Here is a 27941-nt window from a genome sequence, read left to right as displayed (position 1 = left end):
TTTCAAAGTGCTAAGACATGTTTTTGTTTTTTTTAAAGAAAAAAGTATTGCACTACTCATGAGGTCTTAACTGATGTACAGATGCATGCTTAAATGGCATAGTAACTGCAGCATGGGCTGCTCTAAGCAAGTGTGTGAGGATGCATGTGGGGGGCTTAGGAATACATTCCCACAATAACGAAAGCTCAATGGCCCATCTCACTATAAGCGAAGCTGCCATGACTCCATATTTAGCAGAAAGGGTCCTTCTGCTAAATATCAAGGGGGGAAAAACAAGGGAAAAAAAAAAAAAAAAAAAAAAAAAAGGCACGATCATGGACTGAAATGAATGATGCCATTTGGGATTTGAGAGGATTCATTTTGGATGTGCTTTACTTATTCGGGCTGGAGGAGAATACATTGATGGAATGAAACTGACTGTGGTTTCACTTTGTGTTTGGTATGACACTCCTGAGACTATGCAAAAGTAGCTCGTACCATCCATTGCCGTTTTCACCTACGACGTCTGCAGCCAAATCGGTCATTAGTCGGTCTTCAGCCTGCCGGCTCCCAATTAGAAAGTCAGTGAAAAAGCATAATCAGTTTTCCCGCTGCATCTACCTAAAGCACGCTCTGCATGCCTAAACCGCAGTTCCAGTGGTATAAGCACCCCCCCCTCAGGTCTACACGTGAGAAAGGACAGTGGTGGAAAAATATCCCAATCTGACTCTCCCAAAGCTCAAACATTTATCACGACACACTGTTACTCAACATAGACACGCTTCCAAAGTGAACAGCCATGGTAATGGTTCAAGCAATTTTACCCCAATTTTTCCCAACCGCACTGAGAACAATTTGTCCAAGAACACATGAAACAAGATGGCAGCCACAGTTCCGTCTCATCCGAGGTGGCATTTATTATGGCAAAGAAACACTTATGAAACACTACAGCAGCAGTTAAGGAAAATGAAAGAGCAGTTTTTTGGACTGTGTGTCCATGTTAAAAGGTTCAATGGGATAAACTACTTTTGGGGAAAAAAAAGATTATCTTGGACCCGATCTCACGCACGTAACACCACTGTGCTGCGCTGAGCAGTTTCTCCACAATGACGTGCATTTTTGGAGACATGTTCAGCAAATAAACAAAAACGTCACATTGCCAGAAACGTCATCATTAAAAACACTATGTCAAGAATCAAGCCTTTTATCATCACAGTCTTGGTCTGCCAAAAAGCTATGGCCTAGTTTTTATTTTTATCTTTTGTAAAGACAGCATCTGTGAGGAAGTTACAGTTCCTGGGCTAACTGATCACAAAACATGGCTTGGAGCTAACAGACTTGACTGCAGGAATCACAGGGCTCATGGACTGGTTTGGAAGGTCATGGCTGAGGCTCACTGATTGGCTGGGATGAGGCCCTGTCTTTGGGCGTGTTCCAAAATGGCATTGTAGCAGAAGTAGTACTGGTCTGGGGTTTGAATGCTGAAGGCCCTCTGTGTTCTCATGCGGTGCACTGTCTGGCACACGTTAAGTGAGCCTACGTCCTGTAGCTGGGACAGACAGATGTCCAGGGCACAGAAGGTACCTGCCGACAACAGCGGGTTAGTGGCAACACTTTAAGATTACAGACAATGAAACGCTATCATGTTGGTTAAAAGCCTTATTCTCATACAGTCTGATAAACATACTCATTCAGGAAAACAGAATATTCAGGTTACTCTTTGCAGGATGTTGCTGTACCAAAAAACCTCCTTGTGATTCTTTTGGCTGCTAGCAGATTGCTGCAGCGACTCACAGTCTGCATCATCATGCAAACTTCTCTGAAAATACTTTGCAACTGCTTGCTCAGTGGTAAGAAATTTTGAAGCCATGCAACGCAAACTAGAAAGAGAAGGTTTCCCATCAGAGTAAAAGTTGTGGCTTAGCATTGGAGTCAACACCTTTCAAAAGGCATGACTTTTATTTTGGAGACAAACCCTCTCTGCATGAGTGTCTGCAGACAGGTAGTCAAATCAGGACCAACCGCAACAATCTGCTAGTTACCAAAGTAAGGAGAATTTTTGGTGCAGTACTCGCTGTGTGGCTAGTTCACATACTAATAGCCAGCAACCAGTCTCCAACCACTCAGGGAATATAGATTTTGTTTGCGCAACCTGTGGTTGGTGATGGGTTGCTAAGGCTGTGTGACTGAGGCCTTAAAGCACAAGCACACCCATCGTGTTGGTCACTTTACATGCATCTATTCATGCAAGCCATGAAGACACAGGTACCTGCTACAGTATTCTCACCACTAAAGCAATCTTGCATCTTTTCATTTGAAAAGATGCAAGATTGTTGCTCCATCTAGCTCTGTATAATCTGTGAACATGAGCTTCTGGATAACTACATCATTAAAATAGTGGTAAAAACTGACAGGAACAACACTTGTGTTCAACCCAGCTGCAGCGACAGCAGACGTGTTAGTTTGACATCAACTTCGCTGTTGGGTGCAGTTTGTGAGGCATTGCACGGTGGGTATAAAACGGCCCGAAGCCCTAGAAGAAGGTTTTTATCCCTGCATCTCACCTGTTCTCCCAATCCCTGCACTACAGTGGACCACCATTGGCGGTCCCAGCGGGTGGCCTGTCCACTGAGATCCCAGAGCCTTGACCATTTTTCTCTGTTGTCTCTTCACAGCTCCCAGGAAGTCAATCAGAGTCACTGCTGAGGTGGGGACGCCATAGTCGGGCCAGCTGAGGTACTGGAAATGACTCACTTGTCTCTGTTCACATGTCTGAAAACAAATAAAATTTTACAGGTTATATGCTTTATGATAGAAAATATGTACGACAGAAAATGCATTCTGCTTGTTGAAAACTGTTCAACAGGGAGTGGAGTACTTTGAACATTTTGGGGAATGCAAAGAATATGATGAGGATATCAATCCCACTCTATTACTGGTGCTTTTCAGGCAATGCCAGATTTTTTGGCTGCAACATTAAGCAAAATGTTTTTTCTCACCTCAGTGTTGTGCAGTTCAAGAGTGGTGTGGTTGTAGTGGCTGTGGCGGTCCACCCTCTGGTTCACTACTGCTATATGGCCATAGACCTCCTGTCCACCTTCCTCCAGAGGCCAGTACTGCCCACACTTTCTCCGACTGCCTTCGTCGGTCCTGCGACAGAGGGTCAGGACGTATTTGACAAAATTAACACCGATTCAACTTCTAAAAATCAAAACAGATACTTGTAGTTCATCAACTCCATTACCTGGTTGTCATGACAATAACAAGGACATTTTGTTCCCAAACCATCCTCCAGAAATCACCGTAGGTCCTGTCTAGTGGTCCTGCACAATACAAACACCAAAGTCGAAGCAAATCAAAATTACAGTGAGTAAAAATAAATAAAATTAAAATCTGATCCCAGCGTAATGAGTCATACTCATTTAACTGCATCGAGTAGCTCCTTAATGAGATACATTAACCCACAATAAAGACAAACATTCAGCTCATTATGTAAGACTGCCAAATAATTTTGGTGGTCTTAGCAGTCGTTTCTGAATCATTGAATTACAGCAGTGAAATGTCATCAGAAATCAGGATGACATGATCATTTCTGAAAATAAACAGATTAACCTTGGGCATTTATACAAATCAGTTTCATGTCGCTTCATTTTTTTTTTTTTTTTTTTTTTTTTTTTAAAAGAGTCTAATTCAGGTTATTCCAAAGAACTGGTCTTCATACAGTCAGCAACTGTTAGTCCCAGAAGTGAGCAAAGGTTTTCCCAGCATTCTCAGAGGTGACGGCGTATTTATGGACACAAGCTTAAGTAAAATACCACAGATGTCTTCAGGTGCACGGTCATTAGTGTTACTGTTCTTCCCACTGATCTTACAAATGTTCCTAGAAGCCTAGGGATTCCTGTAGTGAGAGAAGAAATGTTGCACTGCAAGTAAAGTTTTGTGCAAGATTGGGTGGTGAGCGCGTCAGAAACTGGTCGTATCAGTGCATGAGTGATTATTCTCACTCCCGGCTGTTCAAATACAAGTCTACCTGAACTACAGTGTTAAAAAGAAATTAAGAAAGGAGGAACACACTGAAAACACATGAGATCTTAATGTGGGGAAAAAAAACAACAACTCTGTACTGTGTTAGGAATGAAAGGGTGCTACATCATTGGCTGGAAATGATAATCAATCTACAGAGGGCTGAATTCTAAGAAACCCTGGAGAGAAAAAAAGAAAACAAAAAAACCCCAAACAAAAAAAAGTGATAGTTTTTGATACAGCAGCTCAAGAGTACTCAGTAGTTTGTATGGCCTCCATGTGATTCTATGCATGCCTGATGACATCAGGTACTCACCACCAAACCAGTCACGGTGAACGATATTACAGGCAGCGCAACATTCTCCCATTCTCCACACCCTTTCATGTTTGTCACATGTGTTCAGGGTGAACATGCCTTGATCTGTAAAAAGCATGGGGTGTGATGGACCTGCCAATTCTGGTATTCTGTGGTAAATGCCAATCGGGTTCCACGGTGCTATGCACCTGTCAGGCTCTTATAGCGCCCTCATGATGTCTGTTTCTGATTGTTTGGTCAGACATGTTCACACCAGTGGCCTACGTGAGGTCATTTTTTAATCACCAAGGGGCAGATACCAGTTCTGATGGGTTAAAGGCCTTCTTCAGCCCTGTCCAGCTCTCCTAGAGTATCTAGCCGTCTCCTGGAATCATCTCCGTGCTATGGAGACTGTGCTGGGGGACACAAACCTTCTGGCAATGGCACACATTGATGTGGAATCCTGGAGGAGCTGGACTACCTGCGCAACCTCTAGCAGTGACACTGACAATGCTTTGAGCAGTGTACATACCTCCTAGTAACATTTTTCTCCTTGTACTTTTAAGTGTTTATATAAAACCTTACTCCAGAAGAGTTCAATTAATCAGAAATCTGCAGTAACTTACTGTAGAGTAATTAGAAATACACCTTTGAAAGTATTAACTTCTGTTATTATAATATTTATTTTATTGGGCAACAAACTGTCCACCTCAGCTTACTGCCACTGTCCACTTATATGCTTCAGTTACATTTATTGCCATTTATGACACAGCAGTGGTAGTAACAGTGCCCACTTAGGCTGATGACCAAATGTCCTCATTTAAAAAGGTTCCCTTGTAGTCACACACTTATTTGGCTGTAGGGTCCACTTAACATTACTGATGATATCAGTTTGGCTCATTAACAGGACTGCAGTGTTATGCCACTGGCATAACACTGCAAAACAGTCCTTTTAAATAAATTAACTTGTCGTACCTTGAGTACCAATGTAGGCATTCTTCTGTTTGTAGCCGTCCATGAAACTCGCATTGATGTAGTCTGATCTCTGTGAGAGCAACAAAACTCTGTCACAAAAGGTCAACAGAATGCCAAACACATCATGTCAGTTCAATTGTTGGAGCATTAGAGACTTTAGAGGAGAAAATCCAACAGTTTGGTTACACGTTTGCTTTATAAGCTAGGTGGTAGGTGTCCAGCTGAGTACTGGGAGTGCAGTAGCCAGTTAGAAGTTTTAAGCTTGACAGCTAAGAGTGACCATGAATGGAACTGATCAAATGAAATGCACATTTTTTAAAACAGCATTTACCTCATTCTTTCTGGGTTTCAAACGAACTCTCGTCTGATCAAGGCACAACACGTCGCCGTAGCGATTCTTCTCCTGATTGTAGGCTGCTCTGTAGACAAAACAAAGGTTTACTGCTGCCGCCCAATGCGGTTTACAATTACAATAACAGTCGACACACACTGAACTAAAGTTTTGCTTTTCTGGTCATGTGCTACTTAGTTACATGTGACATTGAAGTGAGGTCTATAATTTATAGAAGACTTGAAGAATTTATAGAAAACTAGAGGCTAAGTATGCAAAATGAGGAAAAAGATGCAGTCACCAAGCACAGCTATACATTCCACTTTATAAATGGCAATAAGGAACAAAACACATTCTGAAAATATTAGAAAGGTCATCTATTGAAGTCTGGGTTAAAGGACATGCTGTGGAATAGATTACATTACAATGCTACTAATTTTTGTCCTTCCCAGAATGCACGCTGCACCTACGCATAAAAAGATTACAGGTATTAATAAACTAATCTTTCTGGCAGCTCTGCTCAGCCACACAGAATCAGATTTTAAAGTGAGCACTGAATGTGCACCTGCTGCTCTAAACTCACTGTGCACAGTGGAAGGTTCCGGGTGGTGCTTCTTTGCGTAGCTCCTCATACTCCTGATGGATGCCCGAGCGCTGTAGCCTGCCAAGGTGCGTCAGCAGCTCTTGCGGGCGCATGGACTCTGGTCCGGGGACGTGAATGGAGGCATCTTCAAAGGGGATGCCCACCAATTCATCCACAGGGTCTATTCTGCCATTCTGGCCCGCCAGTAGCTGCTGGTTCCAGCTGTACGCGTCCAGAGGCAGCAGGCCACCAAGGTGCTGAGGCAGACAGTCTCTGGGGAGGTGCTGGCGCAGCTCGGCCATTTTTACCATCTGAACCTGGAGTTAGGAGAGACATATACTGAGATGGATTTGTTTTTACCTGCAAAGAAAACGGCATGAAAGGTCAAAGGCACTCTGCCCGTGAGTTTAACCTGTTAGCATTACCATATCTTGAAGGCAGACTACAATAACTGGATCTCATATAGGGTTTTGCGCACTTTACATAAATGTGAAAATGCTGCAGTCTTTCTACAGCTGGCATGCAAATACTTGTGTCATCTCACTCAGTTAGGAACCTGCGTATAGGGCTGGGTATCGTCACTGATTTCTAGAATCGATTTGATTCACAAGGTCCTGAATCGATTCGATCCACGATTCGATTTGAATCTGGGAAATTTTGCCTCAGACAGTCAGAAATATTATAATTCAGATCAGTACATTTACATATTTTTGTATCTATAAAAAGGAAGCTGACACTCGCAAGACTTTATCAAAGGTGTGAGCATCACAGCAGAAGCCTTTGTGTCAAAGTAGCTGAAGATAAAACACAGCTGATTTCCTGGCCTGGGATTTTATAAAAATATTCTGCAGTAGATCAAAAACCATTAATCAACATATGAACATTACCTCTGAAGTTACAGAGGTTTTATTAGAGACACAGCTGAGCGTTTTGCATTTCGTATAATTTTAAAACGTTTAAATTTGTTCAACATTAGACTTGTGCGTAACAAGCAAGTGAATAATGTAGGGATAGACGGGAAACTGTTCTTGAAGGGGGGGGGGGGGGGGGGGGAGATGAGGTGGAAGCAAAACAGCAAAAGTCAGAGGGAATTCATGACGATGGTGATGTCAAGAGACATCTCACCGATTCTGATCCGCGCAGTGCGTTTACGTCTTTGTGCAGAAGCCGTGTACCTGCTCTCATTTACTGTTTTAAATGTTTGGTGGTTGTCAAAATTTTGTGATGTTTCACCTGAGATTCTGGAATTTTGGGCAAAATACATTTATATAAAAAAAACGATTCATGATTTTAATGAATCTATATCACGTTATCCAAGCCAGAATCGATTTTAATTGATGAATTGATTATTAAAACCCACCCCTACCTGCGTATGTAAAATTGACTTCATGATATGGAACCAATTTAAAAAAAAAAAAAAAAGCAACAGGATACCATTTGTTTTAAGCCTGCTTTATCTTAAATATCAGTTTTTCTCCTACTCTTGGCATAAAAATAAATACATCCCGTGCACAGTGGCTCTTAAGAAATCCATGCTAATAAAATAATGACTGGTAATAATGTGGGAGGTATCCTGACTCCAGTGATTCAACATCTCAGGCATGTGTGAGGCAGGAGGATAAGCAGTTAAAGAATCTCATAATCACAGAGCACAGTTGGTACACCGAATCACTCACTGCCTGCCATTTGAGGAGGAGGGGAAAAAAAAAAAAAAAAAAAAAAAAAAAAAAAAAAAGGAAGCTTTTGCCCTTCCCTTACTTAATAAATTATCATAAAAATGAAGCTGAAGAGCTACTTTGAGAAGTAGTCAAAACATTTACCCTCTCCCTCAGTTTCTCCTTGAGAAGCAGGCTGAGCAGATTGTAGGGCACTCGAAACCACACCGGGGCACCTACGATCAGCACCTTCTTCAGCCTGGCAGGGAACGCCCCCTGGTGGACAAAGATGGTAAATTACAGTAAACCAAATTCTTTGTTTAGAACTCACATTTTAAATTTTATGATTTATTAATATATTGTATTATTATTATTCATGTAAATTAAGGGGCAACCTCTCCTGTGTTTAGAGTGTAAACACAGGAGATAGTGCCAAGTTTATCTTATGGTACTTGTGCATCTAGGTATTAAGTACACAGTATGTGTACTGTATGTGACTGAGGACGACAGCTGCTCCAGAGAGATCAATATGTGGGCACAGAATACATCCCGCTGCTGCTGATGTGACCACATAATAGTCCGTGTTATTGACTCCAGCGGACATACTGCTACATGTTTAAAGTGTAACTCACTTAAATGCAGGCAATTGCAAAAATAAGTACCACTGCCACTGCATATGGATTAAGTAATACTTTAAAGGCTATCAACTCACACAGTGAGCCACTCATTTGCCTTTTTGGACATTTACTTAAATCCTGTAGGACAAAACATCCATAAATAAATCAGATTACTACTTTCTAAGATGGAAATAAATGTGCAGTTAGCCGTTACTCTAGCCCTGGAAAGGAATGAAGACTTTCAGCTCCTTTAGATCAATGAAAGTACTGTTTACATCTGGTCCTGTGAATAATCTGAGCATGTGCATCTCATTTTTGATGTTTACAGCACCTATTCACTATACTGCAGTGAAATCCCAAACCTTGAGCAAGTTGAGAATCTTCTTGCTGAGGTCCAGCTCAAAGTTTGTGTAGTTGGAGCCTGCCATGTCATAGATGAACACTAAGCCATTCCTCTGAGTCTCGAAGCTGTGACACAAAAACAAAAAGGAAAAAATCCAGTTTTTGATATCTTCATTAGGTCATTTAACTACTATCCTGTGCTGTCAAGTGGAACTTATTCCCCACACGGCAGATAAACGTCATTTTGGGGAAGACTTAAACAAGTTCCAGTAAGACTGTCTTTTCATGTACAAAATTTGATTCATAGGATTCCTTCAAAGAAAAGAAACTTTCACTGAAATAAAGCGAGTGATGTGTTTAGTAAGACGTTTAAAGGCTACAATGCCACACTATGCAGTATTTCAAGGAAAAACAAATACCCAGTACTTTAGCCGACACTCTCACCAAAAATTAAAAACAAAATGTGACCGTTTTGTTGCAGCTTCATTCACTGAAATCCACGTTCCTCACCTTTCCACAGCCCGATCCAGGAGGTAGAAGAGGGCCTGAAGCACCACATGGTTGCCTGTCTTGTTGGGGTGATGCAGTTTGGCTGTGTACAAGGCGATGGAGGCCCCTGAAGGGTCTCGTACACTCTGAAAATACACAAGCACACAATACTGGCAGGTTATCATTCAGCAGAGCAAAAGCAGTTTGTCACAATTTTCCAGGCAACTGCTGTCCCCACCCCCCCACCCTGTACTGAATTGGGGATTGTTTATTAGTACTGGGTTCATTCTGTATTGTTTATTGTGGAGTTATGAGCAAGGCGGCAGAAAATAAGCAAGATGGACACACACACATAGAAGCACCAGCCTTATTCTGAATATCTTTATATCTAGCATTCAAGTGTCTCAAATGCATGAATTATGATGCCATTCTTAGAAACCGTGTGGTTTCCGAAGGAGTTTACTAGAGCTAAGTGTGACAACAACACCCAAACAGAAGTGCAAAAATAAAGAATGGAAAAAGAAAAATGACCACAGGGGGGCACTTTGGTTCACATGCTGGCTGGTTGCCAGCTCAGAGAAAGGGCTGTCAACAGTTCAACAGAATGAACAATTGTTGTCATTACTGATGCCGCGGGTCTTGGATCTCTTCATTTTCTTCCTGGGGTAGAGACAGAATGCATTTTCTGAGCCAAAGCTGAACTGTGCTGAGAATGGGGGTGCCCGGGGAACAGAGGCTCTTCACTCGAGTGGAGCTGGTGACCAGAGATCCACCGGAAAAAGCTCCTTTGTAAGTAAATAAGCCTGTATTCTCTGGCACGAGGGCTAAAAATACACCAGACAGGATGTGAAGCCCGCTGCCGAGGCTGGAGAACTCCGACGTCAGGCGAGAGGATGTGCAGCATCAATGCCACTGTGGCACGTCAGCGGGGAAGGAAAAAAGGGAAATGCGGGAAAATGGGAATGTGTGTGTGCGCGCGCGTGATTGCATGTGTGTGCGGTGGAAGTCGGCATCTTTAACGGTCACAATTTGGCTGACAAAAGGCCAGATTTATCTCGCACAGGAAACACACTTGGAACGTCAACAAATAGCCTGCACCCCAAAAAGCACATCAGGATGAGGGCTTAGTTTTTGAACATTCAATCTAAGGAATGAAGTAAAGTCATTGTTATTGCTGTTAACGCAGCAGCATTAGAAACCTGATGAAAAGACACACACATACACACTAAACGTCACTGGAATCACTGGGATGAGGTACGTTGTAGAAATTGACAAAACATATACACGCACAATATTAATACACAACATTTCCATGTGGGCACGTTACACATTACACCTTGAATGAATCTAAAAATGTGGAGGATATTTCAGGAACGCACTTACCAACACAGTGAACTTTCCACTGAGCAGCTCGGACCGCAGAGGCTCCTCCTGAGGCTGAAGTCTGACAATTCCTTCTTTAAGACGCGTTTCCTGAAGAAAACAGATCACAGCAGGTGAAGGCAAGCTGTGGGGCAGCTCTAACAGGCCGTCACTTTGAGGTGAATTCCTTTCTGAACAATAGTGAATCACCTGGCTGGCTTTCCTGCCGGGAGGATTCCTCTCTGCTAGCCACCCCCCCTCCCTTCCACTTTCTGTGGAAAGTCTTAAACTTCAGCTTAGGCGTGTCTTTTCAATTATAGTTGATCTTACAGACTTATTGTGAACAATATTAAACTAGAGATACTTTGAGTTCCCGCTGTTGAAATTGGCCAAATTAAAACGCCTCCTTTAGTTTTAAATGAAGCTTTTCTACAGATTGACGGGAACTGCTGCAGCTCACCGATTTCTCTGCAACCCTTTTATTCCTTTTAAGACTGTAAGCACTCGGGTCTTAATGGTAACGGATGTACAGATTCAGACTTCACTAGACTGCCATTACTCCATGAAATACGTCAGAAGGAAACTGTAGAGTTACATATTAGAACACTCCCTTTCCACAAAAAGCATTCTTGGTTAAACCGTACAGCTTTCCTGAAGTGCTTACTTGCCACTCTAAAGACGATTGAAGATTTATTTATAATTATTTATATAGCACCAACAACAACAGTTGCTTCATGGGCTTTATACTTTAAGGTAAACACTTTAATTATACAGAGAAAATCCCAACAATCAGACAAACCCCTATGAGCAAGCACTTGGCAACAGTGGGAAGGAAAAACTCCATTTTAACAGAAGAAACCTCCAACAGAAACAGACTCAGGGAGGGGCGGCCATCTGCCACGACTTGATCCAGCTCCAACTATATAATTTATCAAAAGGGAAAGTTTTAAAGCCTAATCTTAAAAGTAGAGAGAGTCTCTTCCCCAAATGGGTCTGAAATCTGCAGGCTCTGCATCCCAGTCTACTTTTAAATATTCCAGGGACCACAAGTAAACCTGCAGGGTGAGAATGAAGTGCTCTATCGGGGTGATATGGTGCTACGATGTCTTTAAGATAAGATGGGGCCTGATTATTCAAAACCTTGCATGTGAGAAGGTTTTTGTTTTGTTTTTTTAATTTCAATGAGCCATTGAAGAGAAGCTAATATGGGAGAAATACACTCTCTCTGCTCCCTGTCAGTGCTCCCACTACAGCATTTTGGATCAAATGAAGGCTTTTTAGGACATCCTGATAAAATGAATTATAATAGTTAAAGTGAAGCGAAGTCCTGTTTAAAAATGGCAGTATAGTATACTCACATGTCCACATACAATAACTATAGCTGCCAATGTTTCTTTCTGAACATTGCCCTTAGAAATAAAGTAACAGCTATTCCAATAATTTAAAAGGGACATGAAACACTACACATGGCTAATATGCACCATTGAGCCTTGCTCTCAAAAACTGACATAGAAGTAACACTGTAAAGCTGGATTTAAGAAATAAGTGCGTAAAGTCCTAAAAACATGTTTAGCGCCATCTTCTGTCAGTACCGAACGTGACGCCATGTGGTTGGTTGGGTCTAATAGATTTAGCTAACATAAACTAATGTTAGCCAACTAGTGGCAGCATTAAGAAAATAATGACACTAAAACTAAAAATCATCCTAAGGGGGATCACTTTTATTCTGTTCCTGGCTAAGACAATGATTGGCTGTTCGGCTAGCTGTTAGTCGTAATGTTACCGTTTTTAAATGAGGACTGTGTGGAGGAGAGCCTTCTCTGTGGTTTCACGATTTTTTCATGTTTTATCAAGGACGTGGAGTAACCTGAGATGCTCTGATATTCTGAATGAATCCCGTCACACGTCGTGACAAAACTGATGCTCACCAGCCTCCTTAATGTAACACTTGGCTAGCTTATCTCAATCTGGTCTACTTGTGGTTAAATAGCTTTTAGTAAAAATTGATACGCATGTTTCTTTAAGAGAATATCGTACCAATTTTGCACTCCGTCTTATAACAATCTGTGGCCTCAGACCGTAAACACAGGGGGTGATCTGCGAGGCGATTTGTTTTTTTAAAACCGGATGCTACATTTTCTATGACCCACAACTATTAAAGTTTATAGATAGTAACCCTGACAGCAAAAAGACTTCGGAAAATTTGTCGTGTCCCCATAATTAAACCCCGGCTCATAACCCCCTGCACACTGCAATGCATTTCCTGTTTATTATTTAACATCATCACAGGGAAAAACATGTTTTTGTGCATTTTAAAACCTCACAGTAGCATCTCATTGTAAAATAGGAAATGAACAAGTAGCAAATTGATCCTTGAGGTTTATCATTTGCCACATTCGCGGCACTAAACCAGGTTCGATTCTTCATTTTATGGCAACACTTAAAGCCGACCTCTCATTTCTCTAACCCTCCAAACAAACAGCGCACTGGAAACTTTCCCTCCAAGCCCCCTCCCTTCCCCCATTCTCCTAACGAATGACTTGTCCCCAGCCTCGTCCTGGTGCTGACGCAGCATTAAGCTGTGTTAAATGAGCTGCAGCGTGGTAGGGGAGACCAATCCTTCTTAAAGTCACACCGAAGGCAGTCATGAGCGAGCCAGCTACTCACTGGTGAAAGCTACCTTGATGACTGAAATGACTTTACAAGAAAAGGACGGTGCCACAACTACAATCATGAAGAAGTTAGAATTTGTGTGAAACTTGCCTGGCAACTTTTTGTTTGTTGATTTGATAAATGCCATTCTGAATGTTCATATTTGGAGCAGTATTGACATTTAGAGGGTAAAAACCCCCAAAAAACAAAACCTGCAGTAGGACCTGATGCCCTGAAAGTTTCACCTTTCTGGCTTGATAGTCATTTCACCAGATGTCCTTTCTGTGACACGTAGTGTCAGGTGAGTCCTCAGATTCACCTAATCCTTTTCTCATTTTGACTCTTTGGTGATCTCTCGATATCCCCGCACCAGAAGATTATACAGCCAGCATGCTACAGATATACAGTATATTTTTAAACTTTTTTCACTGCATTTCTCCCCAGGGAGGTGGCTAAGAGCGCAACAAGCAAACAGGAAGCAAAAAAGGAGAAGATCAGCCATGTCTATTTGACATGAATAGCTGTCATTTGCCTGTTATGCTTCAAAAAGGCTCCAAAATACAAAAGACAAGATCACCCCCACCCCACCCCCACAAAGTAAACTTAAAAAAAGTCACGTGCCATCTAGTTCACTTGACCTCTAACACAAAGTAGTTACATCCAGCACTATTTTTGTGTTAACATGGTTTAGCATGCACGCCCAACATGTGAAACTTCATGTTCCTCCTTTAGACAGACTTCATAACCTCAGCTGACCAAACCAGCCCCTATTTTGATTTGCAACAAGCTTTCTGGAAAGCTTGAAAAGCCTGAATACCGCTTCTTGAAATATCCCCCGATGTAAAATTAAAAAAATTAAAAAATAAAATAAGTGCGTGAGTTGGTGTGTGTGTCAGGCCCCGAGGTTTGTGATGCATCTGCTCAGGCCATCTCTTGCTTGGCAACAGCCTCTGAGGAAATATGCTCAATGAAAAAGGGCCTTGTGCTGCCATTTCTGGGCACAGTGAAGACACCCCACATTCGTCAACCAAGAGGGACGCTTGTTGTCAACTGCAGCAGATTTTATAAAAACTACACAGAAACCCAGAATATAGCACTAAGTGTACATTTTCTTTGGAACAAGTCAGTAAACTGTAGTTATACATCAGAAGCAACGTGTTACAGATTCATAACAGTCTGCTGCTCTCAGTTAGAAATCCAAATTTAGAGCAGCTATTAACTGGAAACCATCTTTTCACCAAAACAACTGCAATAAGCTTGAGATGAGTCAGGGCTTCAATTTTTTTCCCCTCCTTTAAAGGAGCTAAACCCAACCTAACGCAGGGGGCTTGTTTGGTTGCAGTTTGACCCTGGCTGACGGAGGCGCAGCGTCACATATCACATCATTGTCACTAAGGTGTTCTTTCACCTGCTTGTGACCTTAAGCAAAGCAGAGGAGCAGCCTTATAAAAACAGCACCCATCTGCACAGCCCACAGTGACAACACTAATCCAATCTCTGCCTTTAGCTGATCTCACCATAAGGATGTGTGCCCCCCCTTCAAATGTGGGATAAATTAGTTTCAGGATTTTTCTTTCTTTATTTTTATTTTATTTTTTTAAAATATACCCACACTTTGAGATTTTGGAGTAGTCAAAGTGCAAATTAAAACTTGCCAACCACTTAAATTGTGTTTAGTTTGCCCGGCGTTTTCAGTTTCTCTTAGATTGAAAACTATTTTGTTCTAAACCTGAAAAAAAAAAACAAAAAAAAAAAAACCCCACTGATTCTGAAATTTATTTATAAAATTTCAGGTGAGATCTGGGGAAGTTTTTTTTTTTTTTTTATATTGCTGGGAGGGAGAGAAAAATGGGAAAAAAGAAAAAAAAAAACCCCCCAAAAAAAAAAAAAAAAAAAAAAAAAAAAAAAAACTACTTACACTGAATGTTATCTATTGCGTTTAGGTGTTTCGAGCTCTAGCCACTCCCGTGTGTGTGACACAGCAAATCCAGGTGAAATGAAAGATAACATTGTTCGGTTATGTAAATGAAATCAAAACCTTGCCAGGACAAAGCCAAGAACAGCCTTGTGTCAATGCACCCGTTTAACAAGCTTAAACATACATGGCAGGTATGTTTTACACAACCGTAGCACTGTTGATACTGAACTGTATGTAGGACCTGTTTAAATACTATGTACTAAAAAACAAACAAACAAACAAAAAAAAAAAAACCCCAAAACTTCCAGCTTCATATTCAGTGTATCCTCAGATTTAATGGGGACTTGTAAACTTAGCTGTAGGCTGAAATGACAGTAAACTCCTTTAACTGAAGGTGATGAATCCACAGCAGCAGAGGGAGGACAGAGGAAAGGGCTGATAATGACTGATGTGAGTTTTTCCATTGTATTCTTATGTCAGCATTATCATTTTATTATCTAAGTTTTTAAAAAAAGTGTTCCACTGGGATGTTACAGACTTTAAACAGTAACTCTGTGGCGATGAAACTGTATTCCAATTCTGTAATCTTGGGGGGGAAAAAACAAAACAATTTCCATTTGGATTATGGGAAAATTAGAAAGCAGAATAGAAATTTAAAGATCATATGCATACTTCCACATTTGTGTGATCATTGTAATATTAGCACGCATGGCAGATTTTCCCTCGTGTTGTGGAAGCTTGGGAAAAAAAAAAAAAAAAAAAAAAAAAAAAAAAGCCAGGATACGCCGCAAGGATGGAAAACTGCCGTTTTAGGTCGCTGAGCTGTTGACCTTGAATATTTGTATTTGTTCCAGAGTGCTGCAGCAGCATCGTCGTCGTCTCCTGACGCCCTTACCCTGTAACTGTGGAACAGCTCGATGGCTCGGAGGACGTCAAACTTGCGAGCCATGAGGAACTTGACGGCCAATTCCCTGGACAGCGGAGACACTCCATGCTGACTGGTCCACTTGTTGATTTCCTCCAGAAACTGCCTGGTAGCCTGAAACACACACAGATGTTGTCAGAAAACTCTGCTGTCCCAAAATCTGAGGGTCAAGCAGGAAGGAAGTGAAACTGGGGGTTTGAACTTGATACATCCTCAAAGGAAGTGCTATCTACGGCCCCAGAGATTATTTGATGCAATGTTATGGCCTGCTGCAGTGGGGGATATGCTGCTGTATATCCTTGAGAATGAAGTAAAGAATGTAGCAACAAGCAGAAAGAAGATGAAGTAAACATTTACACCAAAATGAACACAAAAGTGGAGTGACACATGCAAATGGACACGTGTACATTACGGGGAGACATTTGTTGCTCGAAATAAAACTCGCAGCCTGAAGCATGAGCGGGGGAAGATAACCGAATCCTGCAAACTGGTGTTTATGACATGAAGCTGCTTTAATGACAAGGCTGCACAGACTTTTAATAGTACTTGGCAGTGAAATTACTTGTCTAGCTGTGGAGCACCAGCTTTTTAAAAAACAAACAAAAAAAAAACAAAAAAAAAAACAAAACACAACAACCAAAAAACCCCACACAACACGGGTAAAGTCATGTGTCCTGAGCTTGCTCGAACTGAAAGGTGTGTTTGCCTTGTTCAAAGAAATGGAACTGCGTGTCAGCATTATTCTTTCAAGAGAAGATGATTAATTGGCCATCAAACTCTGCATCTGAGGTGAAGATGATAATTGGTTTCTTAGGAAATCTGGCTGAAACTACAGGAAAGAATCTCTAATGGACCGAAACAGAATGGCAAGAAGCGTGAAAACAGCAACTGATGTTATGATTACTGGGGGTTATCTGGCATTAATGCCCAATATTTGCTCCCCTTTTGTGGTCTCTGCTAACAGTAAGGGAAACATCTGGCTCTTTAGCTCCCAAACACTCCATATTTTCATTAGCCTTTTGTTAACTTTGTCTATGTGCCACATGGTGCTGAGCAGGTACAGCCAGCTGAAAACTGCTGCAGCCAAAAATGACACCATGAGTGATGAAAATGAGCCAAAACACGAACGCTGCATGCGCCAACTCCATAAAGCTCTGCACAGCTGCAGGGAACTGCAAACTCACGGCACTCCTCTGTGGGATCGTCACATGTGATACCTATAAATATGTTTTTATAACTTTCTTAAGTAACAAAGTTCTCTCCCTTTTAAAAAGTGTGCTTCCAGCATTGTGATACCTTTAATGTCTTGCTGACTTCATGCTGCACTTGTAATTTAGAAAAATGTGTTTAACTTCGAGGCCTTCAGCTCATCTTGGAAGTAACTTCTGCATTTAGCCTGCAGTCATTCAGGGGCTTCCTGCCTCTCCCCTCTTATTATATACACTCCCTCAGCCCCCCCTCCCACTCTCTGCGTTAGCGAGTCAGCACCAAGTGAATCTTTTAAAAAGGCGACAGGAGGAGGCAATGAAAGCTCACGCTTTCAGAAAACACAGGGTTCCGCTTCTCTGCTCAGGCACGGCAGCAGTGGGGCACGCTCAGGAGACAGGAAGTCAAGTTCAGGGAATCCGCGGCTCTTCAGGAATACAGAACGATCCCTGATGAGTGCCGAGCCTGAAGACAGGATGCCACTGTCTCCCCTCGGCAGAGCTAGTGCTTTCAAAAGCAGGAGGGCCTGCAGCTTTTGCTCTGTTCAAGAGGCCTTAGCATGCAAGGGATGAGGGATGATTGCACCTGACAGGGCTGAGGCCTGTTGACATCCGATTCTCATGGGAAAAAAATGTGGAAGGGAAGCGGGGGAGGGTATAATGAGTTATGAGGTTTTCACTGTAGAGAAGATACAATGTGTCATAAAATGTGGGAATGGCCAACAGAGAAGAGCAAGGAAAATAAAAATCCTGGAATGAGCCATTAAGACACACCTGCTGCGATACTTCAGAATGTATGTGCTTCATGGTACTTTCTTCTGAGCAGCTGAGGAAAAGCTGCCGACACAAAATTACTGCAAACTCATTAATGTATCCTACACAGACATGCAAACAAAAAGGGGCCATTAAGGGTACATTCCTCTAAATGTTTGCCCCGCCACATGCCTGCCTGGAATTCCTGCCACGGAAAAGTGACAACCTGCAGATTTCTCTTGTGAATCCAGTATGCCAGATTCCAAACAACAGGGTCTAGGGTTTAGAGAGATGGGGAAAAAAAAAAAAAAAAAAAAAAAAAAAAAAAAAAGAAATTGTCCATTATTGGTCCAACAACCAGAAACACAAGCAAAACCAATAAGGTCCTGTTTTGGACCACGGAGCTAGGTCCAGTTTACCCAGCGCCCTTCGCAGATCTGTGTGATACACAAGCAGTGGACTTCGGACTAGTTTGTTTTGTTAGATATACCTCCATTAAAATATATTGGAAATATTGGCAGGGAAAACTGTGATAAATCTACTCAGCGATAACAAGAAAAAAAAAAAAATACAATCTAACATACATGCAATGCGCAAGTGGGCTTGACAAGCGAAGTCCTCAGTCAAAGCAAACGCATTTGACGCAACTCGCAACTTTAAAGAAAATGATCCAAATTCATAACATTTATTGGCTTCTTCCTCTGGCCTCCACCTCTCCAGCACATTTCATGACATTCAACGTGGGATGTTTCCTTTGCTTTGGCTCCGAGTACAGCTATTTCCTAATATTACAAAATTCTAGTCTACAAATCTAAAAGTACAACAGGTATTTAATATGGGCCTTGTGCTCTTTGTTGTTGCTGCAACGTTAAGCGTTTGCGCTCTTTTGTTGGCCAAAGACAGCTTCCTGTCAGGTTACCTTCAGGTACACTCAGGTTTCCAAAAACTTCAGTGGTCTGACAGCTGCTCATAGCCTTTTAAGGACAGCCTGCCAACTCCAGGTGGTGACCCTGTGTTCCAGTAGAAGGCAGTCTTGTTTGGCTTTTCTGCACTGGGGCCATATCTGCCAAGAGTGGAATGTGAGGATGAACCAGTTTGTTTTCATGATAGCGCACCGGATTGCTGTGGAAGACTCACTGCAGAGGAGTGACTTATTCAATTCCTGGAGGATGCATAAATATTTGGCTGACTTGCCCCACTTTTGAAATAACTGGAGATTTTCTTTTTTCCTTGAAGTTCAATTACGTAAAAAACAACAACAAAAAAACAAACAAAAAACAAAAAACAAAAAACACACCACTTGATTCAAGCTTATGTGTCCTGCCATAGCCAGAGGGGTTTCTGTGAGCACAGAATGAGTTTGTATCTAGTCACAAGTCATCCTGACTGCAGAGAGAAACATTTTCTGGCCTGACATTACATAATCCTGTTTTTGTTGTGAGTGTTGTTCGCTGGTTGTGGCGGACGATGACAGACAATAACTAATTGATCAGATTTGCTGTGGTTGCGACCTCCTGTGTTGGGAGTTAACTGATGAAGTTGTGATTGATTATTAGCGCTAAAAGCAAAGATCCAGTTGTACAAACATGTTACAACACCCCACCCTAAAGGGGTCACTGCTACAGGAAATCACTACAGGAAGATGTCTGCTATAAGGAGAAAGGGGCTATAATCAGCAGCAGTCAGGAGTTAACAGATTCAAGAAACTAATGAACCATGATATCACTTTCACACCTTTATAATGCTGCACTTTGCATTGTGGAAATCATTACTGATAGCAGCATACTGGCAATGCATTCATTTAGTCATTATTTCCACTTTGACAACTGAAAGTTGATTAACATACATTATCCTCTACACTCCTATTTTCTGTGTGATCCAAATGTCATGCCACTTGACTATTATTATAGTACATTCCCCTACATTCATTGACAACCTTTATTCTATGCTGCTTCAACCCACGTTCTTCTAAGCCTAATGCTCCTGCCACAACTGCCCACCATGCTACTAGCATGCATGTTGGAAAAGTAGTTTCCAACAATAATGACTAAATAATCTTGCAATTTGTCTCCAAGGAACAACGTCGTGGTAAGCTGCAATTACCATCCAATACTGCTATACTTTTTATGTCAAGGTAACTCCCGGGTGACTATTTTGAGCAACAATGCTGCCAATCAGTTATCGTGATTACTTTCTATTCATTTTTGTGAATAAAACATCTCAGTCACATCTTCCTTGTGTCTGAGTTAAGATCCATGTGCAAAGGTTTTGTTCTGTCCAGTCATCAGTAGAAAAACTGTATTTAGTAAACCAGGATCAAAAACTCTTAACTGGACAGAAAAACAAAGCACTGTTTGCATAAACTTTGCCTGATGAGGGTCTGAGGCCCAACATGTTATAAGTAAAACAAGTCAATTCTTTCTGTGCATGTTTACTTAAAATACGCTTACAGTAAACAATAATATTCGCTCCATATTGATATAATGGCATCAGAAAGTTGCTGCAGATTTGTCGACTGCACGACCATTATGTGAAGGTGCTCTATTGGATTGAGATCTGGCGATTGTGGAGGTCACCTGAGTTCAGTGTCACATTCAACATCCAAGTTTTGTGACATGCTCTGTTATCCTGCTGAAAGCAGCCATCAGGAGACGGGGATGGACATGGTCAGCAACAAAATCTAGGTAACTTCAGGTGTCTAAAGGATGCTCAGTTGCCATTAAGAGACTTAAGTGTGTCAGGAAAATATCCCTCACACTATTATACAACCAGCCTGAAACGGTAATACAAGGGAGATGGCTCCATTTTTTCATATTCTTTATGCAAAGTTTTTTCCAATTTTTTTTATTTTCTGATTTTGGTGAACAAGTATCATCTACTTCAAAGTTTAACATGTTGTGGGTTCAGAGATGCTGTTCTGCACACCATGGATGTAACAAGTGGTTATCAGACAAGCCAGCTCACCCTCACCTCAAATTTCTTCTGTTGTCCAATTAGCCTCAATTTCCCCTTTCTTAACTGACAGTTGTGACACCCACGTGGTCCCCTGCCACTGTAGGCCATCTGCTCCAACGTTCAATATGTTGTGGCTTCGGAGATGCTCTTCTGCACACCTCTTGTTGTAACAAGTGGATATTGAGTCACTGTCGCCTTCCCATCAGCTTAATGTTTTCAGACCAGTCTCTGTATCCCCCCCACTTCTCTTCCACATCCTGATGCTCACTTTGAACTGCAACAGGTTCTTATTGATCAGTTCTTCATGCCTAAAATGCACCGAGTTGCTGCTATATGGCTGATTAGAAACTCTCATTAACCAGCAGTTGAATGGTACATAATGAAGCACCTGATTAATGTGCAAACTGGAATTTTCACATGTACCACAATGCTTGGTTATAAGAACTGGTCCTGAATGTCTCAGTACTGACATCAATAATCAGTCCACTGTATTTATAATCCGAGAAGGATTCGTGGTGACTGTATCAGTGTGTCAGCTTATATTTTATGGAAGGATTACTGAAAACAGTGCTGCAGGGGTGTCTGCAGTGTCATGCCTACACTTTGATCTTAGGAAGAAGGCTGATGCATTTCTTCATCATCCCCCCCCCCGCCCGCCCGGGATTCATGGCTGCCCTTCACATGGTTTTTCCAGCATTTATTTGATTACAGATGCCATGCTAATCTATTTACAAATGTAGGACTGCTGTTGCCAAGCGCCTTCGATTCACTTCACTGAGTCCCATTTGGCACGAGTCAATACCAAAACAGGAAGTCAATAACGTCACTATCTCCCTATTCCCACTTTCCCTCACTCTGCTGCTTCCGGGGAGTAGACTCTACTCAACACACACACACACACACACACACACACACACACACACACTCTGTAACTCATAAAGTCCCCCCACCCAGAGTCTAGTGGAAATACTTTTAACAGCTGCCTTTAGAATGAAGTACCACTACACCAGTGTATACTCCCAAGAGAACACACACACACACACAGACACACACGGCTGCAGATGTAATGAGGGCGTCTGGTACCCTAGCAGGGGCCCTGGCTCACACAGGAAATGGAGCAGGCAGATAAGGAGCTTTCTGCTGGCCAGATGATGAGGAGTCGGTGGAAAGAGAAAGCACGAGCATGACTGGCACCGAGAAGTAGTATATATGAGAAGTCGAGCTTCTGCAAAGTCATAGTTATTCCACCACAGTAACTGCACTGCTCTGCTGACGCTGGATTTCGAAATAATTGGGTAAGCTTAACAGCGAGATAACTTCAACTGGTTATGTTTAAACCAGAAGCTGATGAAATCTTACATAATCTAATACGACAGCCATACATAAACCCCTACCTTCATGAATGAGTTAGACTGCTGTTGATTCAACTTGAATTTATTTTTAGAGGCAGCAGTCTGGTGCTTTTTTTTTTTTTTTTTTTTTTTTTTAAACTGAATTATATTGAGAAATGTCCTCTACTATCTCGAGTATCATCAGTGACATCAATGAGGTGGAAAAAAAATACCAGAAACTGTACGACAACCCATAGAGGGATCAAACACTGATTTCTGAGAACAGATGGTTATGCTAACTTTACATTTAACACCCCCCCCCCAAAAAAACCCCCCCAAAAAAACCCCAACTAATCTTTAAAATGTAAATAAATGTGGAATGCATTTGTTTGCAAATCATATAAACTCTGTATTAGGGCTGGGCTATATCATACCGTTCACGGTAATACCGGTGTAATTTTGGGCAACGATAAGAAAATGAAATATCGCGATAGAATATGGGTAAAACGCGCATGCGCAGTGCCTTTGTTTACATAGGCACATGGCGGCGACACAGAATGAGAAGAGCGAAAGTGGATCGTTGAATGAAACAGATTAACCAGAACTGGTTTGTAAAAATGCTGCAACTTCAGTGGTGTGGAACTGGTTTAGCTTTCATCCGTCAGATACACAACAAAGCACTATTTATGGTAGAGCATGCTAGCGGACCGTCGTTATTACCGTGTTGTTTGGAAAATACGGCACACTTAAAATCAATCCTTTGATTTTTCTGAAAATCGACAGTGCCCCTTATAATCCCGTGTGCCTTATGTATGAATTCTGGTTGCGTTTACTGACCTCGAAACGAAAATCTGTCAAATGTTTCAGTACAACTTTGCTAAGCTACGAACCCGCACCGCTTGATGGATTGTCGGATCATTACGGCTATTGTAGGCAGGCGCCTCGCGGAGTGATACGTACTGTGCTTCAACATAATATTACCGTATTGTGTGTGTATAACCTCTTTTTAAGTTTTGTGGATATTATACATGGTTATGCTGAGGATATGTCGGCCAGTTTCCACTGGAAATGCCTTTTGGTTAAACTGTCAGCAAGGAATTTGCATTTGCACTGTTACATTTTTATATAACTTTAATGCACTTAAAAACAGCTGCTTGTTTAAGTGAAAATACATTGATGGGTTTTTTGCACTAATAAAATTGTGGAGTTGTAAAGTATTTTGTCTAGTGTCAATTATATCGTCAGTTATATCGTTATCGCAAATTTTCAAATGTATATCGTGATAAATATTTTTGGTCATATCGCCCTGCTCTACTCTATATGTAATTGAGAAAAACAAAGATAGTTTTGGGTCTTTGCATTTCATGATGCATGACCTATCTGGACTGCAGGCAGGCCACCTTAGCAGCTGGTCTTACTACTCAACCATACTGCTACAATATGTGCAGAATGTGAATGACATTACAGTTCTTGAGTAAACAAAGCCGTCCCAGAAAGAAGGGAAAACCTGTGTGGCAGTAAATGCTTAAAAACCTGTTTATAACATTCATGTCGCCTTCACTGATCTCCAAGTTACCAATGTCAGTGGTCATTGCAGGCTGTATGTTGACAAATTATCCAGATAGCAGCATTGCAGCATCCATGACTTCCAAATCAAAATTCCAAGTTTTCATTCATCCACGACAGTTTTTCCACTTTGACCTCAGTCCATCTTTTATGAGCTGGGATCCTGAGAAGCTGATAGCATTTCTGGATCTCTCACATTGTGTTTTAACTCACATTTGTGAATGCAGTTTTTGGTACGTCTCCGATTTTTTTTTTCTTTTTTTTTTTTTAAACTCTGAAGAGCATTTGATTTTAAATGCAGAGCCGCCCCAGGGCCCAAAAAAGAAAAATCAGGGCCGATAAATATTGGTTTTTGGCCTCGTGTGCAGGGATTTCTCTGGATTCTCTGAATCTGTTAATGATACCATGTACTACAGATAATGAGAAGCCTAAACTTTTACTTTGAGAAACATCCTAGTTAAACTGTTGCCCATGCGGTCTTTTGCAGAGCGCTGAGCCTCTTCCCATCTTCTGACTGAAAAACCTCACAGGGATGTTCTTTTTATACCCAATCATATTACAAACTAACCTAATTATTTCTGAGATGTTCTGCCAGATTCCTCCCTTCCTCCCCCCACAGTACACAGACTTTACAGTCTTTCGTGGCCCCAGTCTCAGTTTATCTGATCATTCATCTCGGTGCTATTTTCAATTACATTTCTATTTACATTTTTACACACAAGCTATTTTTTCCTGGAAACAGCCAATACCGAATAGCACATCACAAACACTTTAGTTATCAAATCTGAGTCAGAGGCTCACTCATGTTTCAAAATAAGTTAAATAACAGTTTGCGAGGAGAAAGAAGAAACATGCACGACACTGGTTCAGTCTCTTAACCACATAGAGGAAGTCAACCAAATCATCAAGCACTTAAAGCAACATTTTTCAATACAGAAAGTGGAAAATCCTTTCTGTAAGCTACAGCATATAGTCAGGACTGGATCATGTGACCCTGAATCCTCCCTTTGTTACGCTGCAATAGGTGTAGGCTGCTGGGGATTCCCATGATGCATTGAGTATTTCTTCTTCAGTCACCTTTCTTCCACACTGTGTTAATAGACCTCTCTGCATTGAATCATTACTGTTATTAATCTCTGGCTCCCTTCCACAGCATGTATTTTGTCCCATCTTCCTCCCCTCACCCCAGCTGGTCGCGGCAGATAGCCTCCCTTCTCAGAGCCTGGTTCTGCTCGAGGTTTCTTCCTTCCCACTGTCACCAAAGTGCTTGCTCATAGGGAGTCATGAATGTTGTAGGGGCTACCTCACAATATAAAGTATGCACAAAGCTTCCATTAAATGCACGTAAAATTATCCATCCATTCTCTTTCACTTATACTTATTAGGGTTGTGGGGAGGCTGGAGTCTATCCCAGCTGCCATAGGGCGAGAGGTGGGCTACACCCTGGACAGGTTGCGAGACGGTCACATGACTAACACAGACAGACAACCATTCAGACCTATGAGCAGTTAAGAATCACCACTTAACATAACCCCACTGACTGCATGTGTTTACAGTGTGGGAGGAAGCCAGAGTACCTGGAGAGAACCCACCTAGACACTGAGTGAGCAAAAAAAAAAAAAAAAAATCATTATCAGAGAATATGGGCAAAACGGAAGCAACACTTCCTTTATAATTTTGTTGACCTTGACTACAGGTTCACTCTTGCCCGTTTGTTTTCCTCTCTCTGCCGTCTTCATTGTGCTTGCTTCTGTTCTCTCCGACTTTGTGCCATTACCCAAAAGTTCAACTGTAACAGCGAAGCAGAACTTACAAACCAATGAAAGGCATAAACTGCTCCTCATTTATAACAATATTCAGACTGACTACAGGCTGCTACTGGACGTAAACTTCCTTTCGACTTGCTCCCACCTGGATCAGGAGCTGTACTGCAGACAAACAATGAAGTGCAGAACCGGAATAGAAATCTTTAACAAACTAAAAAGTGCGCAAATAAAGTACATCAGCTCTTTTGCTGGTATATCACTAGTTGCCAGCAGACTAGTGGCTTGAAAAGCTAAAATTAGCAAATAATCTCTGGTGATTTAGGCTACATTAGCTAAGCTAATCACTGATTTGTGTCATGAAATTACCCCTGCATATTCTTTCTGGTGCAGCAACTCAAGTCTTATCTAGAGTATTAATGGCAAACCACACTGCTGAAGAAGCAACGCCTCTGTGAGAGACTGAATCATCATAGCACCAAGAACACCGGGCAGTTTTCTTTAGAAGTGGTGTGATGAAATTTAGGGACGCTTGAGCACCCCTAAGAAGAGTCTGAACTCGCCTATGTAAGATAGCGATGAGGCATCGGCACCATCGATATTTCGATCTGCCCGCCTCTACCATTCATGCATAACTCTACTACTACACTCTGTTTTATAGCTAGGTCTGTAAAAGATTTCCATCCTCATATGATTAAATACTTGAAATCGCAGGAATATTCAACTCAAAAATCACAAGTCAAAAAAGAGCAAACAAGCAAATCTTTACACTTGAGGACCTGTTCAGACATTACCTCAAACAAACAAAAACAAAGGCTGGCTGCTTATCTGTCCATCATCTAAGGGATTTATCAAGCAAATCCTTCTGCTCCATTAATCAAGAGTCTCATCATTCCTAGAATAAACGCTCCGTTCTTCGGGCTCAGAGTTCTTGAAGCCTAGAATGAGCCAATAGGCCAATTCCTGTTCTTGGAATAGTTTTCTCAGAATTCTCCCACTTCTCACTACTTCCAAGCCTCGAAGTAGAAAAACAGGCCAATAATGTCGAAAACGATATGATGACTTAAAGCTGGTGTTTAAGAGTGTGGGGACAGAGTTTGCACGGCTATTTTTACTTAAAGCAAACAACAAAGTACTCAAATATTTGAGAGAAACGCACTTCCTCCATCCTTAACTTAGAAAGTGCGGCGATATGTGCGTTAAAATGTGCTCGGATGGCACGGCATGAGCATGCATGACTCTTTACGCTGAGCCAAGTTTCTACTGTGTACATTTTGTCAAAGACCGGCCAGCGTTTCCGACTCTCGCGGCCAAGCAGTTTCCCGTCAATACACCGTGTTTAACTACGACACACGAAACAAACATGCCCCCCTTCCCTTCCATTTTCTAGGGGGGCGATAAAGACGAGCTCGGCCTGTGCTGCAGCCCATCAGCTCAGCCGCTGACAGTGATGCAAAGAGAGCAGTAATGCGCCAGAAATCGATACAATATTTCCGCTCCGCATTCAGGACCGTTTCGGAGCACAGCCACCATTTGCGCACTCGCAGTACACAGGGCAAAAAAAAGCCTCCAGGTAGAGTCTCGAGACTGAAAGATTTTTATTTATTTATTTATTGTTAGCCAACATAACCCAGAAACGAAGAAGTGTAAAAGACACGGACTCTCAGGGCCTACCTGCTCTTCCTCCGCTGATAAAGTAGCTGCCATGATTCCCGTCAAATCTTTGACCACTTCTTTTTTTTGTTTCCTTCCCGACACTGGTCCGTTTCATACAGCAGAGGATGGCGGTGATGTCGGTGTGTCTGTCCCTCGTGTGAAAAAACGGGGTTTGGAGGAGGAGGTGGAAGAGGGGGGGGGGTTGTCCCTCTCGCTCACAAACTTGAAGGCATCTAAAAACGCCACAGTTTTCAGCCGTGTGTTCGCTCCTGATACCGCCTGCGATCGCGAAGCACGCGGGCCAATTAGCATAAATCTACCAGTCTACAAACTCGAGCGAGCCGCTGATGTGTCAGATTTCACCGAGAAGGAAATTAGAAATGGAAAAGGGAAGGAGGGGGGGAAAAAGCACGGCGCTCGGAACAACCTAGACGAGGACTCGCTTCATTCAGCTCGGGTTCAGCACACGTCGGACTGCGGCTGCCCGCTGCCTCCTCCATGCCATGTATCGCAAGTTTTGAAGCTGTGAACCTCGCCTTTATGCTGTGAGACGGTGACACGCGCAC

At 42.0% G+C, this 27941-nt stretch overlaps 1 protein-coding gene across 1 annotated transcript; it reads right to left on the bottom strand.

Moving 5' to 3' along the window:
* Positions 1 to 26: 26 nt before the first annotated feature.
* ptpn9a (protein tyrosine phosphatase non-receptor type 9a) lies at positions 27 to 27941 on the bottom strand. Its single transcript, XM_040026306.1, has 13 exons — positions 27394 to 27941; positions 16117 to 16260; positions 10673 to 10762; positions 9311 to 9435; positions 8821 to 8926; positions 8007 to 8117; positions 6187 to 6503; positions 5604 to 5691; positions 5273 to 5342; positions 3224 to 3302; positions 2979 to 3129; positions 2544 to 2751; positions 27 to 1563 (listed from the first exon to the last, which is right to left on the bottom strand). Exons 1-13 carry the CDS (start codon positions 27424 to 27426, stop codon positions 1373 to 1375), a joined length of 1713 nt encoding a protein of 570 aa, XP_039882240.1. The 5' UTR covers positions 27427 to 27941; the 3' UTR covers positions 27 to 1372.

The sequence above is a fragment of the Simochromis diagramma genome, unplaced genomic scaffold (assembly GCF_900408965.1).
Source record: "Simochromis diagramma unplaced genomic scaffold, fSimDia1.1 OVJJ01000293.1, whole genome shotgun sequence".
Classification (NCBI taxonomy): Eukaryota; Metazoa; Chordata; class Actinopteri; order Cichliformes; family Cichlidae; genus Simochromis; species Simochromis diagramma.
Note: the sequence above shows the minus strand (reverse complement) of the source record. Positions and strands in the feature narration are given on the sequence as shown.

Coding starts and splice junctions, on each gene's coding strand:
- ptpn9a (XM_040026306.1), bottom strand. CDS start 27,426: ATGGCAGCTACTTTATCAGCGGAGGAAGAGCAG. Junction 9,436..10,672: donor GTGGAAAGTTCACTGTGTTG/GTAAGTGCGTTC, acceptor GTGTATTTTCAG/AGTGTACGAGACCCTTCAGG. Junction 8,118..8,820: donor AGATTCTCAACTTGCTCAAG/GTTTGGGATTTC, acceptor TTTGTCCACCAG/GGGGCGTTCCCTGCCAGGCT.